Genomic DNA, 17,921 nt, shown 5'->3' on the forward strand with positions numbered 1-17,921 from the left:
CAGGCAGAGGTGACGCCAGGAGATGATTTAAAGGTGAAAATGACAAGGTTTCCAGCCCTCAAACCTTGGTTCATCTTCTGACAATACAGTCTGAATGAACCCAATGTCTTCTTTACTGTGGGAGTAGCATCGGAAGAGAAAAACATATTTTTTAAATCCTGATAAAGAAGATTATTGGGAAGCTCTTTTAAAAAAAATCTCCAATTGTGGCACAGATGGATTTTAGAAAGTGTTAGAGCTTTCCAATGAACACTAATAGAGTACTCTGCTCTTGGCTGGATTTTTCAGGTAAGAAGCCTCTTTAAGGATTTAAGATTCAGAAAGCAGATTTCAAACCTATTCAGTCAGGTCTAGAGAACTATGTAGGGCTGAATGCATTATTTTGAGGGGGGGAAAACACCTATTACCATAGAGACAACCTCTTGGTAAGAGAGTGAGCAAAGAGAGCTATATGCAGGAACCTTGGAAGTAATGCTGAGAATTAAAGAAAGTTAAATGAAAAAAAGAAAAAGAAGGAAAATACTGCAAACGTCAAGTCACAGCAATCTTTTTGAGTGCTAAGATCTGTGTGGAAAGCCGTCATTGAAAACTGTTGTTTTGATTGTGGTAGGCTTTCTTCAAGTTTAGATGAATTCCTAGTGCATTTTAACTGAAATTCACAAGCAATCATTGCATGCCACAGTCACCTCTATTTTGTCTCTCTATAATTCGCAGGGTATTTTGAAAAGGCACCCAAATGCATTCATTTCAGAATTCATAGGAGGGGTGTTGCTCTTTATCTTTACTGAAGAGAATGCATCTGTGGTACACTGATAGTTCTGAAGACAATGAGGTTAAATCCGTGGTACACAAAAGTAAACAGTGGGCTGTGAAACTAATTATAAAGTGAATGGTCTATGTGAAACACAGACCGGGGCATGAAAGGCACCATGCTGTTGAAAATAATGTTTTCCTACTTTGCAGTTAATTATGGTTGTCACCATTTGTCTATTATAGTTCTAAAACCCTTCTTAAAGACTACATCTCTCTCTCTCCTAAAACCCATAAATTATCTTGTATTATGTCTCTGTACACACACACATATAATGTATATGTTTTGCTTGCCGAACATCACAGCTTTGGAAAGAGTACCAATTTCCACGAATAAAGAAGCCACACTGGGAGGTCACTAGGAGGTTTTAAATGTAGCGTTGAAATACTTAAGTGTATGATTTGACAGTGGAAAGATGAAAAAAAGAAAGAAACAATCTAGGTTCCAAAGCTCTATCTAGGAGAAAAGCATATACTTAACTGGATTCCTGTATAGAAAATGCTTCCACGTCACTGGCTAAGGATGATGCTTCAAGTTTGATTAATTTGACAAATATGAAATGCAGCATAAGGTGTTGTTTGAGAAACTGGACAATATGCAGCGCAGTTGAGCCTTTGTAGCTCCTAAGATTCTCATAGGTACTGAGAAGACTGTCAAAGTTTCAGCGCTTAAGAAAAGGTGGATGTTCATCCATAAATACATATACCACCTGTATATGCATATTCATCAACAATACAACAAATGCCACGATAGGATCTTAGGAGGCAAAGCAATATTGTAAATTATGGTTTGCTCTAGGAGAGACACTTAGATCTCGTATCCGAAACTCATTTTGGCTGAAGATAATTCCTTCTGGTTTTAAGTCCAGCCAAAAAGACCAGCTCTTTTAGGAGATTACAACATGCCTCTGAGAAATGATTACTTAGTTTAGGCGACAGCATTGGAATTAAAAATTCATGACTGTAGAATTAAAAAAAAAAAAAAAAAGAATCCACTATTTCCTTCCAGGCTTATGTCAGACTTGCAATGAAGTTAGAATGAACAGGAGCGTGCAGCCTTTCAATGCCTGCAATAACTGTAGCTTAAAGATCATTGTGTAAAACTGCATGTTTAGTCAGGATACAGTGTTTCAAACTGCCTAACAGATAGTCAAAAACTTTATTTCTGTATTTTGGCCATCCTAAGAGTTTGGTTTTGAATAATTTCAAAAATGGATTCATGATCTCATGGAGAGTGACCTCCCTCAGTCCCACTTTGTGGCATGACCTCTGCTGGGTCATTAATTCTAACCAGCAAAGTAGCAAAGGCACATGACGTCTGAGACCCCCCTTCTCTCACCACTGGGACTGACGGAGTGGGGGGCTCAAACCCGGGGGTAATCCTTCCTGTCTAATGTTCTCTTTAGAGAATGGCAATGGTCTCTGCGATGCCCTGGGTCCTGTATTTGTGGATAAGTGCTTGTGCGATGCTGCTCTGCCATGGATCCCTTCAGCACACTTTCCAGCACCATCACCTGCGCAGACCAGGTAAGTTGGAAGCTGGCTCCACAGCAGCCTCCCGTCTCACCGCTGTCTTTTAACAGATGGTTGAAGGCAAGTGACAGAAAGTGCTACAGGGTGGGCAGCTTGCCTCTGAATTTCAAGACTTGTTGGCTGGATGCTTTGGGGAAAGAGGGAGACACTAAAATGTCTTGGAGGTATTTCTAATAACTTCTCAGAAAAGGTGGTTTTCTCTAAGAGTCCCGCCACCCCTTAGCACACACCTTAAAAAGGAGAAGTCGTTTGTTTTGGGATACTTTGGCCAAGAGTGAAATATTCTGCAAAAGGTGGGATAACTTTCAAGGCTTGAGGAATTTTTAAGGAGGCAAAATACGATCTTTGCAACCAAGAAAATAATGTGTCCATGTTCCTGGGATTCATTTTTATCTAGCATAGATACCATAATCTTGGTGTGTATGTGGCTAGAGATTTTATGTGGATGTCAGTGCCAAAATTAACTTTGTAAGTAGTTGGTGAGTGAAAAAGAAATTAAAAAGTAACTTACTATTTCTTGTCTGGTTTGTCTCCTTTCTCCCTTCTTTCACTTTCTGTTCTTGCGGTATGCTCGATGCCTTTTTTTTTTTTTTTTTTTTTCCCTATCTCTCGACATTTTCCGGGACAAGTTCTCTTTAGCGTGATTTTTTTTTTCCTATATCGATATTTGAGTTCCAGACACATTTTGCTGTCTTCGTTTTTCTGTTCAAAGTATATTTCTTACCCTTCCATGGCCTCACTCTTCAATCAGGATTTTTCTCTCCTTCTGTGCCTCTCCAGCTTTCTCATTACTGTTCCCCCAGCTCGATTGTCCTCACCCGCCCTGGTTCTCGGAAAGGTTGCCTTCCATTTTCTGCTTAGCTTCAGCCTTTGCATCCATTTACTCCACCCGTCACCTGCACCGCACCCCTTCCCCTCCCCCTCCCACCCGATCGCCAAGAGCGGGCTCTGGGGACCAGTTGCGCGCCCAAGCTCCGGATCCTTAGTTCTCTCGTGCTCCCAGCTCTCCATCCCCACCCCTCCTTCCTTCCAAATCCCTTCCTGGCCTCCTCCCATCCGCCAGGCTTCCTCTAGCTGCGTTGTCTAGCCTTTGCCTTTTTCTGGCTCTGAAGCCAGCCTGGGCACCGATCCGGGGCTCTTCCGCATTCTCCTCCAGCAACACCTCCCAGGGCGCTCGCTGCTTGCTTCTTTCCCGGGTTCTGCTTCCCGGCTGGGGGCCGGATCGAAAGAGTACGTGTACAGCCCGGGTCCTCCCACGCGGGCTGCAGGGGAGCGCGCCAGCTTGCTGGATGCTAGACCTTGGGTCGCTCCGGGGGGAGGAGGGGTTTGGCGGGGGCTGAGCTTGGGGCACAGGCCCAGGGCTGCCTCTGGGCCTCAGCCGCCCTCTTTTTCAAAGCCCTGGATCCGGGAGGGAAGGCGAGGGGAGGTTGGTGCCCCTGCAGGAGGGCCTGGAAACGGCTCTGCCTATGCTGCGCGCTGGTATTTCTGCCTCGCGTGTCCTGAGCCTGGATCAGCCACTGCCGGAGTCCGAGACTCCAGTGCCGAGTTGGAGGGGAAAAAAAAATACAAAAAACGTGGAATCCCCAAGTTACCTCCGGTCAGTAGATCTCCAATCTGTTCTGGCAAAAAACGTCTTTGACTTGTTACAAAGTCATACAAATAACGCGAGAAATCTGCATTTACTGTAATACTTAACGATAAGCACACAAAACAAAAACAACTAATGTGAGTGTTTTAGGCACACTGTTAAGGTTAATTCACCTTGCTTGGCTTAATTCTTATTCAAGTAGGTGTACTTTCCCACCCTGTTGCTCAGGAGACTGAAGTTCTGAGGGTCTGAGCGACTTGCCTGAGCTCACACAGCTAATACCTGCCATTGGGGACTTTGGTCTGATTTCATCTCCAGAGCCTGTTTCCCAAGGAGGAACTAATGGCTCCCAGTACAGAGCACAATCTTGCCAAGTAGCCTTTTTGAAGAGATGTGAGCACCTTCACGTAATTCGTGAAAATTTTCAAGTTATGTCAATACACGGACTCATTTGAACTGCAGACCCATTTTGAAAGGTGGCCATGGCGGAAGTGGTGAGGGGTGGCACTTGAGGATGGCAGAACTTAGGCTGGGCCATCGTCTCTGTCACTTAACATTAGTGACATGACCTTGGGCAAGTCATTTTTCTTCTCTGGGCCCAATTTCCCATTTAGGGATATTGTGGAGAGTGTGAATAAAATAATCTTCACGAAAGTGCTTTGTAAAATGTAAAGCTCTTCAGAAAGATCAGGAATTACTGGCATCCCCACTTAGTAGACTACAAATGTGCATATCACAGATGTTGAATGAGTGACATTTTGCTGTTCACACAGCTCATTATCCACATAGTGACAACAATCTTGTTTTTAATCTTGCTGTCATTTTTAACTATGTGGTACCTGACTAGAATATAAGACCAAATGCTACCTGTCTTATTTTGTGCCCTGTGCATACAGTCAAGAAATATGGTACAGTTTGCAATGAGCTTTCACATAGACTGTCTCTCTTAATCAGTAAATATATTAGATTTTTTTGGTGGAGGGTTATGGCTATGCTACTTATAACAATTAAACTTATGTCTTTATGGGGCTTATTATCAAAATACAGTAATTTTAAACTGGGAAATACATCATTGGGTTCTGTCTGCAATTAAACTCAGTATTTTTTTCCATTGTCTTCCCTTAGTAATTGCTTATTATCGTCAGTGCATGGTTCATGTGTGCCCCAAATACTCCAAAAAACTGCAGCACTGAAGCCAGTTTCAACCCCAAGCGTTTATACATTTGAGACCCATTTCAGATTCATCAATGAAATGATAACAACTATAAATACTCTCTTTTAGATGCAGAAAGATGAAAATGATATTAACTAAAGTCCAATGGTTCTAGGTATTAGGTTTATTCAACTTTCTTGGGTTTTTCAACAATCGCTGCAAAGATTAAAGCAATAGATCTTGGACATAGCAATATTCTAGATTATTTCAGTCAGAAATACAATCTTCTTTAACGCAATCTTCGGTTTTGATTTTAAGAGTAAATATATGCTTTTTGTGATGAGACTTGTGATGTTTCACTTCGTAGGTCTTAAATCTTCAGGGACACTAATGAAATGTGTATGAAAACAAGAGAGAAATCAAGGCTAGTTATCTGTGATAATCCCCCCTTCAATGAGCAAATAAATAAATAAATAGCTGGATAAATGAGCAAAGGGGAAAAACATAATCTCGTTTTCTCAAATCGGTTAAAAACAAGTGACATGATGAGAAACAATGAGACACCAGCAGACCCTGAGCTTTGCCACATTTGCCTAAGCTTGAAAAATCACCTCTTTCATGAAGCAGGAGCAGGCAGACACCGTGTGCATATCAAATATCTGGGAAATGTGAAAAATGACACATCTTTCACTCAAAGCCCTGGATGGAGTGAAGGCTTTACAGCTGCCTCCTCACCTGCTTAGGAACGGCTGGTCCCCCTCTCTCCAGGCTCTTACAGGCAGCTTCACGTCCCCTACGTGGTAAGATGGATGGTGCTCTGATCCCAAGCAGCCGATCTCAGTATCTCAAGAAATAATCCACTACACTGACAGATGAGTGGAATTTGACGCGATGTTCCCCTTGTTCAGACTGTGCTGCACCTGGATGGTACCAGCCAGTCAGGGTCCTTTAGGGGAAATGGTTAGAGCTTTGGGGCAATTTCTGCTGTCAGAACATAGTATCAGGACAATGTTTCTGTGAGGCTGTGAATTTGTGATCTGTCTTCTCAATGCAGTGGGTTTGCACACAAACAGAATGAGAATATGTTAACTAGAAAACGGACTGATTTTAATGTATTCCCCTGCAGTCCCTAAGTACCTCCTATTTTTCATATTTATCGTATTACGATTGCACCATTTATTTTCAGTGACTCACTAGTTTAGGAAGATTAAAACAGTCAATCAAGTGAAAGTGAATTTTAAAATTACACAAATAAGTAAAATGTGCTATAGATTAACAGATTTGTAATATCAATAATTTAATATTTGGCTAAATCAAGTTTTTTATTTTGGGAACGATGTAGGAAATTACCTTAATAACTTGAAGAATACTCATGACTTTAAGAAAAATATGTACGGTGAAGCTAGAAGAAGGCCACTTAATTTAAAAAAGATAGACTGAACAATGCAAACTCAGAGTGGTGTTCCATTGTTTCAGGATATTAAAATAGACAGCTTCAACTCTTTATAATCACTAGTTGTTGTGTAACAGGTAAAAAAAGATGAATGGTTTGCTAAACGCAACTTTCTAATATAGGATTAGTTTTTTCCCCTTACGGGTATACGAATTTTCACAGCGATTTTAATGGTTACTTAATTTTGAGTGTGGGTGTGGTGTGGGGGGTTGTCCTTGAGACTTAATAAAATATGGATGACTTCACAATACTTTAGTGAGAACAGATCTTTGGGGTTCTTTAGTAATTTAAAATTATAAAGATAAATTACATGAGATAAGTTGTAAATGCCTTATGAATCATTTATTCTTGAGTCGATGCTATTTTATTGACAAGGGTGTATAGAAGTATAAAAAGATGACTCTGAATAGAATTGTCTGTGTAACTTATCCTCGGTCTGATTTAAAGCTTTATGAAGCCAACTGTGTATTTAGAGGTATTCATTTGTGACTTATTACATACTGAACATCATCATCCATTTTAAAGCGTGATTTTTTTGGGGTAAATATTTTTAAAAGTTCTTATATGCCTTATAATTATTTTTGCTTACTGTTCAATATCACTTATTGAAAGCTGCCTAAGGAATACACATTAGAATACCAAGGTTCCTTACAATAAAGGATTGTTTTATAATTGTAGTATAAAAGAAATAGTGAGAATACCAGTGGTTGCATATTGGCTTTCTCAGAATATGTACCAATACTAGATTGCTAAGTGTAGTGAACTGGTCTAAGGATTGGAACAGGCAGGTTGTTATTTGGTGTAACTGGTGCTGGTGATAATCCATTGATCATCTGATTGATGATATTGACCTCACCCTAGAGTCAGAGTGCAGCCATGGGCATTTGATAAGACCCCAAAATATCAAAATCAGGTAGAGATGCAAATAAAGATTTTCTGACCATCCCATGAACTTATAAGAGAATTATTATAATGCTATCAAAGTACTGTTACTTATGTGAGCTCAAGCCCATGGCCTCCATTTTATACGACACTGCAAACAAATTTTTAGAACTGGCACTAATGAACATTAGTCTGCAGTTGTTCATTTCTTAAAATCCATTTAAGATGAAAACTCAACTCCTTTTTAGTCTTCCAATTTTGAACTCTGTGTAAAAATTTCAAAGCTTGAGTGTATAAATTGGTACATCGTTTTTTTGAAAACAGTTTTGCAGTGTTTTCCAAAATGTAAAGTGTGCCAGTCCTGATACAATTCCATTTCTAGATGCTTATCCTAAGAAAATGATTGGACAGGTTTAAAAAGATGTATGTTTAAGGGTTAGTCACTGCAACAATAATTTTAATGGCAAAAAATTAGAGAGGAGTTTCATCTCCATCAAAAGGGGACTGGTAAAATAATCATGGTGAATCTGCTCAATGGCATTCAATGTAGCCATTGCAGTGGATGACATATGTTCATATGTACTCTTGTGGAAAAGTGCCCATGATTTACTGCTGAGTGAAGAAGACAAGGAACAGAATACTCAGCTTCAAAATAGTTTGGAGAAAATAAATATTTGCACATGTATGAAAAATATAAGAAGAGATATAAACATTCTTTATACAGTGTTAGTTAAACCTGGTGGGAGGACTGGATTGACTTAGACATTTTATTTCCTACAATTTTGAAATTTTTTCAGGTTCTTTTCTAGGATGGGTGTATATTGATTTTTAATGAAAAGCTTAAAATATTTGCTATAGAGAGTTTTATGATTAAATTAGAAATGTATCAATGTTCCCAGTTTAAGGAAAAAGAAGGAAATATAGGTAGCAAAGTATTATGAGCCCCTTTTCCTTCTAAGAGCCTTAATCCTATAAAATGTTTAGGCCAGCATTTTGCAGTTCACAAAACACTGTCCCCTCAAAATGCTCATTGGAAAAAAGCTATTAACTGTTGGGGAAGCGCTCACTGCATGATATGTTCTTCTCTTAGAGATTTGCAGTGCATGTGTGTGTATGAATGTTCTGGAAAGATTTTCAGATAAGAATCCTGATAGTGTTTAACTAAAATTTTCCAAACTTCTTTTATTTGGACAACAGCTACAGTGCCTATTCATATCACATGCTTTGAGAAGTGTGAGCCAAGATAATCCTGGAATCCTATAAAATTCATCTTTTTATCTCTTGCTTCTAGTAAGGAACTTGGCATATAGTAGGTGCTCAGAAAATATGTGTTAAGTTATTAAGGAAAGAAGGAATGACTGTTCTGGTGGAATCTTGCACTCTCCCTTATTTTTGCCTACTTGTGTGTGAGTATTTGTGTGTATATGGTTGGATGCATGTGTATCTGTATGTGTGTTTATAAAAAGGACATACCTCAAATAGAGAGTGGTATAAACACTAAATTGTCACTGTAACATATGCACGTATGTATGTGTGTATCTGTGCAGTATCTTTGGGTAGATATTTAACTGTATTTGATATTTGACAGCCATTACATTAGTCAAAATGGTCCAAAGAACAAACTTACAAATGCAGTAAAAAAATTAAATCCCTAAGGTTTTCAGTCACAGCATGAGGTTTTGTTTTTTATTTCTATAGATTAGAAAATATTATAGGTGTGGCCTTGAGGATCTGAAAAGGAAACTTCACTTAGCAAATAGGGAAAGGCCTTTTGCTTTCAAATCTTTTGATAACAAGAAAAAAATTCACTTCGTCTTTGCAGAAGGGAGAAAATAACACCAGACAAGCAATTTTTCCTTTCTTTAGGATAAAGAGAAGATGAATTATTTTGTTAACAGTTTGTATAAATTAATTGGATTCTCCAAATATAATGTCCTAGAAGCATTTAGGGAACCCTCTTGGTCCACTGTTTCTTTCTCTTTCCCAAACTTTATATAATAAAATTCCAGAGAAAGAAAAGAGAAAGAATATTATCACAGCAATTTTCTCTCAGAAGATGCATAGATATGCAGAGTGAGCTGTTTACTCATTAAGTGAATCCATCCTCCATGCAAGGAAGGAGACCAACCAAACTTCCCCCCCAGTCTATAAGGGAGGAAGACCTCCCCTCAGCAAAGGCCATTGTTCTGTCAATAGAATTACCTGTGTTTACCTTTACTATGCCCTTACTAGACCTTCACTTCTAGGCATGCTTCCTTTATACCCAAGAATAAATACAAGCTGAGTCTTTGTACATCCAAAGGGTTTTTCTGATTTCCCATTCATGTGGATGAAGAATGGACCTATTGAGTTATATGCTTTGAAGTGAATAAATGCCAGCTTCTGGAGTTAGATGAATTGCCACACGGGGTCAGGGGTGGGGGTGGGGGGTGGGGGTTTGGGGGCGGGGAAAGGATTTCAATGCTCCTGAAATTGACAACAGATCCTGTATGAGAATCAGCAGGCCAGCAGGTCATCCTTCCCACTGAATAAATATTGTGTAGGTATTCAATCAATATTTGGTGATCAACTAGGCAAAAACTTTATGTCTTTAAAAAATGCAAATATTGGTGGGAAAGCACCACATTAAGCCTTTTTTTATACCTAATGGTGATGAAGAAAGAGCACCAGGGTAGGAGTAGGACGCTGGTGCTTTCAGTGTCTCACATAAGTTGTCAATTGCAAGGCTCCAGATGAGAGAGTTGGAGGGAATCAACGGTTTTCATATTATTCCTAGCAGCTCCAAGGAGGTGATCTCCAAGGATTTGCATTCCACAAATAGTGAAGTATATTCTGCCAAATAAAGATGTTTAAGTTGCCCAAGGAATTGATTCATTGACTTCATCCATTTGATAGAGCAAGAAGCTGTAAAAAATCACCTTTGTATATTTAAAAAGCCCTCTGCTAAAGCTATTTGAAAACTTTCTGGATGATTTCATAGATGGCGAAGGCAAATAGCTTCATAGACCAGGTCGTTAACAAAAATAATTGGATCAGCCTAGAGGCCAGACATTATAAAATGCTGAAAACTGTGGCCACTTAAGAGCATATGCACATCTAGAGGGCACAGCGCATCCTTAGCTACACCTGAGATGGGCTCAAGGTTGACCAGATCATCTGATATTTCAAGGCAAGTCAGAAACCTAGAATTTTATGTGTAATTTCTTTATCTTTTAAATGTCAGGTGGACCAAACAAAACTTGATTCAGAGATATGTCCCACCTGCAGGCTGTCAGTGTGTGACCTTAGATAAGATTATCTCCAGCTCCAACATTTTATGATCCCTAATGAATTTATGCAAGCACAGTGGACAGAGGTGAAAGCGGTGGGGCTAAAAGGGGAATTTCTATGCAGATCTGTTTTGGCCTGCTTTAAAATTATGCCCATGGGTGAGTCCTACTCTGAGTTATAACCAGCATGCTAAAATGCTCTGTGTCTCTGAGCCTTTTATATGCAGCTAACTGGTATTACTGGGGGGTCTGATAAACAGAGAGAATTACTGTTAGGAGGCCAATGGCCTAAAGAGAGGTCTCATTTGAATCTTGACTAAAAATCAATTAACTTTCCTTTAGATTAAGGCTAGAGAGAAAGAGTAATCTGTAAATGTAATAAACTGAGGGAAGCATCAGGCAGCATAGTGATGCCTATATAAAACCCTTTATTTAATACTTTATTAAACTTCTCAAAATTTAGTCTGTAGTCCACTAGAGGGTTATAAATTTATCGTGAAACCCAAGGGGTTTTGTCTTTGCTGTTGTTATTCTTTTGGGCAAATGATTTAAGATTTTATGTACATTCATTTTGTATATGAACATAGGCTACTTATTAGTATACTGACTGAGTTATCATTCCACTAGAATGACAGGTAACTAAGGTTTACTGAGCTTCCTTAATTCAGTATTCTGCTAAGAAAACTGGCTGCTAGCTCTTGGAAACATTGCAAAGTGCCTGCATGCAAATAATTAGAATTCATGCAATTTGGGGAAGGATAATTTGTTATCAGTGCATCTTGAGTGTTGTTTGAGTTGTTAGTGATTTTCCATTGCTGTGGCCCTTGCTTTTTAATTATAAATTAGTGTTGCTTTGGTTTCATCATTATCAATTAAGTTTGCTGTGGGCTGTTTCATTAACCCTATAGTCTGTAATGATGCATATTTGCATATTTAGGCTTTTAAATTTCCTAAGGATTAGACTTTAAGATATTTTTGAGTTGTGGTTCAGAAATGATTCATCTATATTCTTATTGTAAAACATGTATATGTAATCACTCTCAAACTTATTTGTATGGTGATACTTGTCTAGTGACATTGTTTATATACTGCCCGTGAACCTATGCAACATAAATTCTCAAGGTAAGGAACATTTTTGGATTATTTTTATGTCTGTAAGACATTGTTTTATAATATATTAGCATATTAATAAGCTTAACTTATTTTATAAAAACAATGAGTGATTCATGAGTGATTCATAAATGCATCTTTCCAAGTATTTATTACCTAAGTATTTATTATCTAAATATTTTCCCACTGAAAGTGGAAACAGGTAGGAATTGGATATTTCACCTCCTTGGGGTGCTGTAATCAGGAAAATTTGAACATCACTGTTCTGTGAAGAAACTGTATCTAGAGACCAGCCCTACTGAAACTCTGAATTAAAAAATATGTGAGATGGCAAAAAATTTTTAAAAACCCATTTTTTTCTGAAATAAAATAAGATGTAAGACAGGAGAAGATACTGTTTGGAAGCTTCTCAGATGAGACCTTATTAAGTTGAATTGTTTTTGTACCTTCTTAAATCTCTTTATCTGATGAAAAAGCAAGATGCCATATACTGGACATGTGCTTGAGAAACTAGGTCACTGGGTGAACATTTGTAGGGCAACATTTTTGACAGCTACTCCCAGGATCGTTTAGAAGTAAAAGCAGATTTATGGCATACATGCTGCCAATCTCCAGCCCTCTATCTATCATAGGCCTAGGGAATCAATCAGTGTTTGTTCCCACAGAGCCTAGATGTGATTTCAGAAACTTTTTCAGTCCTTCTCCGGGCATCACCTATCAATTGATTGACACAGGCATGCAAGTTGAGAGTCTCTGACTGTCCCTGTTGGTTCATTGACTGACCATCTCTAGGATCCCTCTCCTATCCAAAAATGCATGCCATGAAACATTTCATTTAAAAAATAAGAAAAAGATCCAGAAGTGTGATTAAATCAAACATAAATAGCCACAAATGTCTAGTAACTATGGTTTAAAATAGTGGATCTTTAGCAATTCTCTCAACTTCTAAGAGTTGCGGAACTTTCTTTTTGTTACATCCAGAAATTTTTTATTCCTTCCCTATTCTCCTCTTACTCTATGCCAGTGATGCAAAGCTGCTTGCTATAAGAGCTCTAACCAAGCAGGTGCTCTTGATCGTAAAACATGAAGCAATTCACTCTGACCAGAGAGGATTTGGGAAGCCCTCATAAAGGACTGGATTTTGTGTTGGGCTTTGAATGTTGGGTAGGAATTGAGTTTGTGGGAGAGGATCAAGGGGTAGCATACCGAACTGGAGGGAACAGGACAAGTCTTATTGGCAAGTAAGGGGGGCAAGGTAGGGCAGTGACCTAAATGTCTATAGGCCCTAAACTAGCTGGAGAAACTTTATATTATTGCAATTAAAGGGAAAGCAAGATTTTATTGTTGTTGTTACTGTTTTGTAATTTAAAGGCTGCCTTATCAATGTACACTGATGACCACAGATGAACAGCTAGTTAAAATGGAAGAAAGAAGCCCTGTTTCCACAATTTGAGTCTCTGTGGAAAGCAAGTCAGTTAATTAACAACAAATGCAGCAACTGTGTTCTGGCCAGACTCTCTGGGTCCCATGAGGCCCTTCACACCTTTGAATTATTGTTACCTTTGTGTAATACAAGACAAAATGTTACTACTGTTGATTTTTAAAATCTGGTTATTATATTAGAGGAAACTGCATATCTCTAAGTCAAATCCTAAGGATAATAATTTTTATTTTTAATATACAACCAATTTAATATGTTATTCAACAAATGTTTATGGTCCACTTACTAGGTGCAGAAAACTGTGCTTCCCAATAGTAATAGCAATGCCTCTTTATTATAATCACTGGTTTAACACTGCCTTTCCTGATCAGATCGTCAGTTCTGTGAGGGTAGGGAACCCAGCAATCTGGGGATGCCTGACTCAGTGTCTGGCTCATGGTGAGAGTCAAATAAATACTTGAATGAATGAATGATCCTAAGCATTTGATGTTTCATTGAATCTTTACAGTTACCTTATGAGTTAGAACATCTTTCCATTTTACTCATAAGGAATATCTTAAAGAATAAGATAATTGATTTGTTCAAGGTCGCCTAGCTTGGGAGGGTAAGGTTGAGAATTTTGTTGGGTTCTGAGTAATGGCTCAGGTTCCTGAGTCTCTACTGTGTGTAGCCTCTGCTATGGACGGTTCCTTCCCATATGACACGTGATTTGTATCACAACCCTACATGGTCAGTTCTGTTATCCTCATTATATAAAACACTGCAAAGTGTGGATAGTAATTAAAAGCTGAGAGGAAAACTTAGGTTATGCCTTGACTTTCAGTCAGGTGCTCTTTCCATCGCAACTAAGTACTACTTTTAGTAATATCAGCAAGTTAGTCTTGGTTTAATTTAATTACAAGACAAATTTCTATGTTATGGGGCGTTGTTCTACATCAACAGGCAACTAACTGTGTCTTGGGCTTGGCTATATCATGCAATATTTTTAATTTAATGTGGCTGAATAATGCTTTAGTCTTAATGTTGCTTTGCAAACAGGTCTGGCTGAGAGCATACTTTCGTTGCTTATTGGATTAACAGCACCTCGTTTTCAAGTATTTTTTACAGAACTATTGTCTCCTGATAAGTTTTTTAGACTTTGGAGGCCCTTTTTGTGCTCTAGGCGAGGAAGCAGCAGCATAGGATACATTTGCATTTATTAGACTCAGTGTAGTCTTTCTGTTTTACTTAAAATGAAGTTACAAATCATTCACACTGGAAAAGAATTCTCTCTAATGGCAATTTAACTTTCTGATAAGATTTTTTGGCATTTATCATGTTGAGACTTTATAAATTACCTAGAATGTTGTAAAGTGGGCTGACCTTTCGGGTAAGTGGTTTGATCATTTGCAGCAGTATCTTTTTGCTAAAATATGGAATTTGCTGTCTTTCAAATAAAACTTGCTAGACCCGTAACTCAATAACATGCTTGGTAGAAATTGCTTACATAATCAGACCTGAAGTCTCCCTTTCACATTCCTCTCATCATCAGAACAAATCCTCTTGTTTGTTCTAAAATATGCCCATGGCCAGTGATGGCAAATTCCTGATGCATAGCCCACTCTTCCTATTATCATGCGTTGTGGACGTGACTGCTCATCACTTATGGCACTCTTTGTACTTTTACCCAGATTCAACCTGTGAACCCTTCTAAGCACAGTGCTTCAATCCCTGAGTTGTTAAACAAGGTGGTATTTCAAAAACAACCACAAAAACCACCGCCAGAACCATCATCGTTCAACACCTACAATGTCAAATACTGTGCAGAGTGCCTTCCCTGGACTTACCTGTTCAATTCTGAGATGAGACACGTTGTCCACTCTTGATCTAGGCTGTTCGTAACCGTACGTAACTGAATTGCAGGTTTTTTGCCTGACCTCGCCCTCATTGTCACCAGTGATTCTTGGCCAAAGAGGTTGTAGGAATTAGAGCAGTCTGGTGTACCAGGCAAACCACGGGCTCCCGTCCGAGGTCTACCACTCTTAGCTCCAAATGTGAGCAAGTCATGGTAACTCTCCCTGCCACACTCATGAAATGGGGATTCCTGTTTATATAATTCCTACTTTTCAGGCTTGAGTAAGGTATAGAGATGGTGCCTGTTCTATATCTGCCATAGAGTAGGTGTCCAGCACAAGGCATCTCGTTATATTGTTATGTACATATATGAATGTCAAAGCAAAGATGATATAGAAGGACTGCTTTATACTAACACATATACCCATAATATTTTATTCTATAAAAATGGTGCATATAGGGCCTCCCTGGTGGCGCAGTGGTTGAGAGTCCGCCTGCCGATGCAGGGGATACGGGTTCGTGCCCCGGTCTGGGAGGATCCCATGTGCCGCGGAGTGGCTGGGCCCATGGGCCATGGCCGCTGGGCCTGCGCGTCCGGAGCCTGTGCTCCGCAGCGGGAGAGGCCACAACAGTGAGAGGCCCACATAACGCAAAAAGGGAAAAAAAAAAAAAAAAAAATGGTGCATATAGAAATTTTACAACTTAGACTTATTTAGTCACTTTATAATCACATCTGAGACTTCTGACAATAAAATCCATCTACTCAGAACAGACAAAAGATAGGGATTTTATGGCTAATCTCTACTCTGGAATACGTAAGGGTTAGCCATGAGTTCTAAGTCAATGTGACCAGGTCAATACTCACAGTATCCTTCCTTTCAACAGCAGCTTGTGTAGGTAATTACTGATGAAGGTGCTATAATTAATAAGTTTGGCAGAGTCTGTATACTGCCACATAATAGGGAAGTTTGGTTAATTAATTTAAATATCTGGCCAATAATTCATTAACAAGAAGTGGTCCAAAAGTCAGCATTGATGCTTTATGATTCTCAGAATGGGTTATAATTCTATTAAAACTCTATTAAAATAGCCACTAGTCAACTGAAATCTTATACCATTTATCCATACTTCCTCAGGTGTTTCTTTTTCCATTAATAGTGTTGTCCTTACAATAACCCTTCACCTCTATCATAGGACCCAACAGCTAAAGGAAGAAACCCAGGTATATACTGATAAGCACATTAGTACCTAAATGTCCATGGGTTTCATCCCAGGGTACCATTTTTGTGTACTCTTCTGTGTACCCTATATTTTTACTCTGAATACAAAATGATGTCTTTGTGTATCAGTGACTGCTTAAGTAGCATGGTGTCATGTTTTGAGCCTTAGCAAAAGCAACAACAAAAAATGAAATGACAATGGTCAGTTTCTTATGTTTTAAGATTCCAGGGAATTTGAATTAGCATGAGAGAATAGCCTATACAGTTAGAAGCATGGATTAAAGATATCATAAGATGATGATAAATTTGCAATTAGTGTTTCAGAGTCCCTTAAGAACCATATCTAACTTGCAAGAGCTCTCTACTGAAGAGGTCAAAGCCTTACAGAAGTCTTGACGAATCATTTGATAAAACTTTATTATCTCTTTTTTACTGTTCTCATTAACATACTTCAAAAATGCTGTTCAATATTTCTGGCAAGCAGAGCATCAGACTAATTTTACAGTAGTGTAAAGGATTTATTAATTATAATCTTTTCATGAGCCTATTTATATTCAATTGTGACATTAATAGGTTGCCAAAACAAGCTAGAGTTAATTGTATTTAATTGTTGAAAACATGTAAGGGTAGTTTATTATTATTGTAAGCAGAAAGCTCTATTGATGTACTTATTTGTGTGAATAAGATCTGGTGTAAAGTTCTTTCTAGTGGGTATGGTAGTATTCATCAACAGAGAGCAATATAAAAGTGCTAATTTGAGAAAGTTGTCATTATAATAGAACATTTGGAAGTGGAGGCTTCACGTAGTGTTTGTCATCTTATAGCCAGTGTTAGATAAATATAGTGGGGTTCCTGCCAAGACAGACATTACCTTGTTGTCCTACTAAAGCACCCTGAGGAGCTCCAAGACCATCTATTCATCCCCTTCCTTCCTTGGAGGGGTTATTTGGTGGAGGAAAGGTCTAAGATCTGAGTCAAGTCTTCTGTGAAAAAAAATGCTTTAAATGAGACCGGGAAAAGTTGAAAGGGTCAGACCAAGAGTTAGGGATGGAATTTGGACAGCAAGGAATTCCAGGTAAAGATAACAGCATTATGAAGGTCTGGAGTCAGAAAGGAAGATGCATTAGAAAAATGTGAAGGTCAGAAGATCAGGTAAAAGGCACTCCTTTGTCATGGATTAGTGCATGTGCTTTGAAGATAGGAGACAAAGAGTGTAAGCTGACTTTAAAAAGTTAATTTAGCACTCCTGGTCCTTGATTGTGTCTAAGATTTATCGGTATATACACAGTAAATATAGATTTTTACTATGTACTGTGTGCCTGTCACTGTGCTAAGAATTCTATATTATTTCATTAATCCTTACACTTAACCACTGTGAGGCAGCTACTTTGTTCTCTTCTTTCTACCAGTGAGGGAAGTAAGGTTCAGAGAGTTTGAATAACTTGCTCAAAGTGCACAGCTAATAGGTAGTGAAGCTAGGATTTGAACTAGGGTGATCTGGTTCCAGATCCCATGCTCTTAATGGCTATAATACTAGAATTCTTTGCCTCTCCCAGTTTTAGTTGTGATGGACAGAATTAAGAAGGAAATGAATGTGTTTCAGAGTAGGCCAGGTGATGCTATGATAAC

General features: G+C 38.7%; 1 protein-coding gene across 1 annotated transcript in view; it reads left to right on the forward strand.

Annotated features, from left to right (window-relative positions):
- Positions 1 to 2,219: 2,219 nt before the first annotated feature.
- Positions 2,220 to 17,921, forward strand: part of TAFA1 (TAFA chemokine like family member 1) — a 487,539-nt gene continuing 471,837 nt past the window's right edge. The window contains exon 1 of the mRNA XM_060110896.1: positions 2,220 to 2,337. Coding sequence (XP_059966879.1) covers positions 2,220 to 2,337 — 118 coding nt within the window. The remainder of the gene's footprint in view (positions 2,338 to 17,921) is intronic.

The sequence above is a fragment of the Mesoplodon densirostris genome, chromosome 10 (assembly GCF_025265405.1).
Source record: "Mesoplodon densirostris isolate mMesDen1 chromosome 10, mMesDen1 primary haplotype, whole genome shotgun sequence".
NCBI lineage: Eukaryota > Metazoa > Chordata > Mammalia > Artiodactyla > Ziphiidae > Mesoplodon > Mesoplodon densirostris.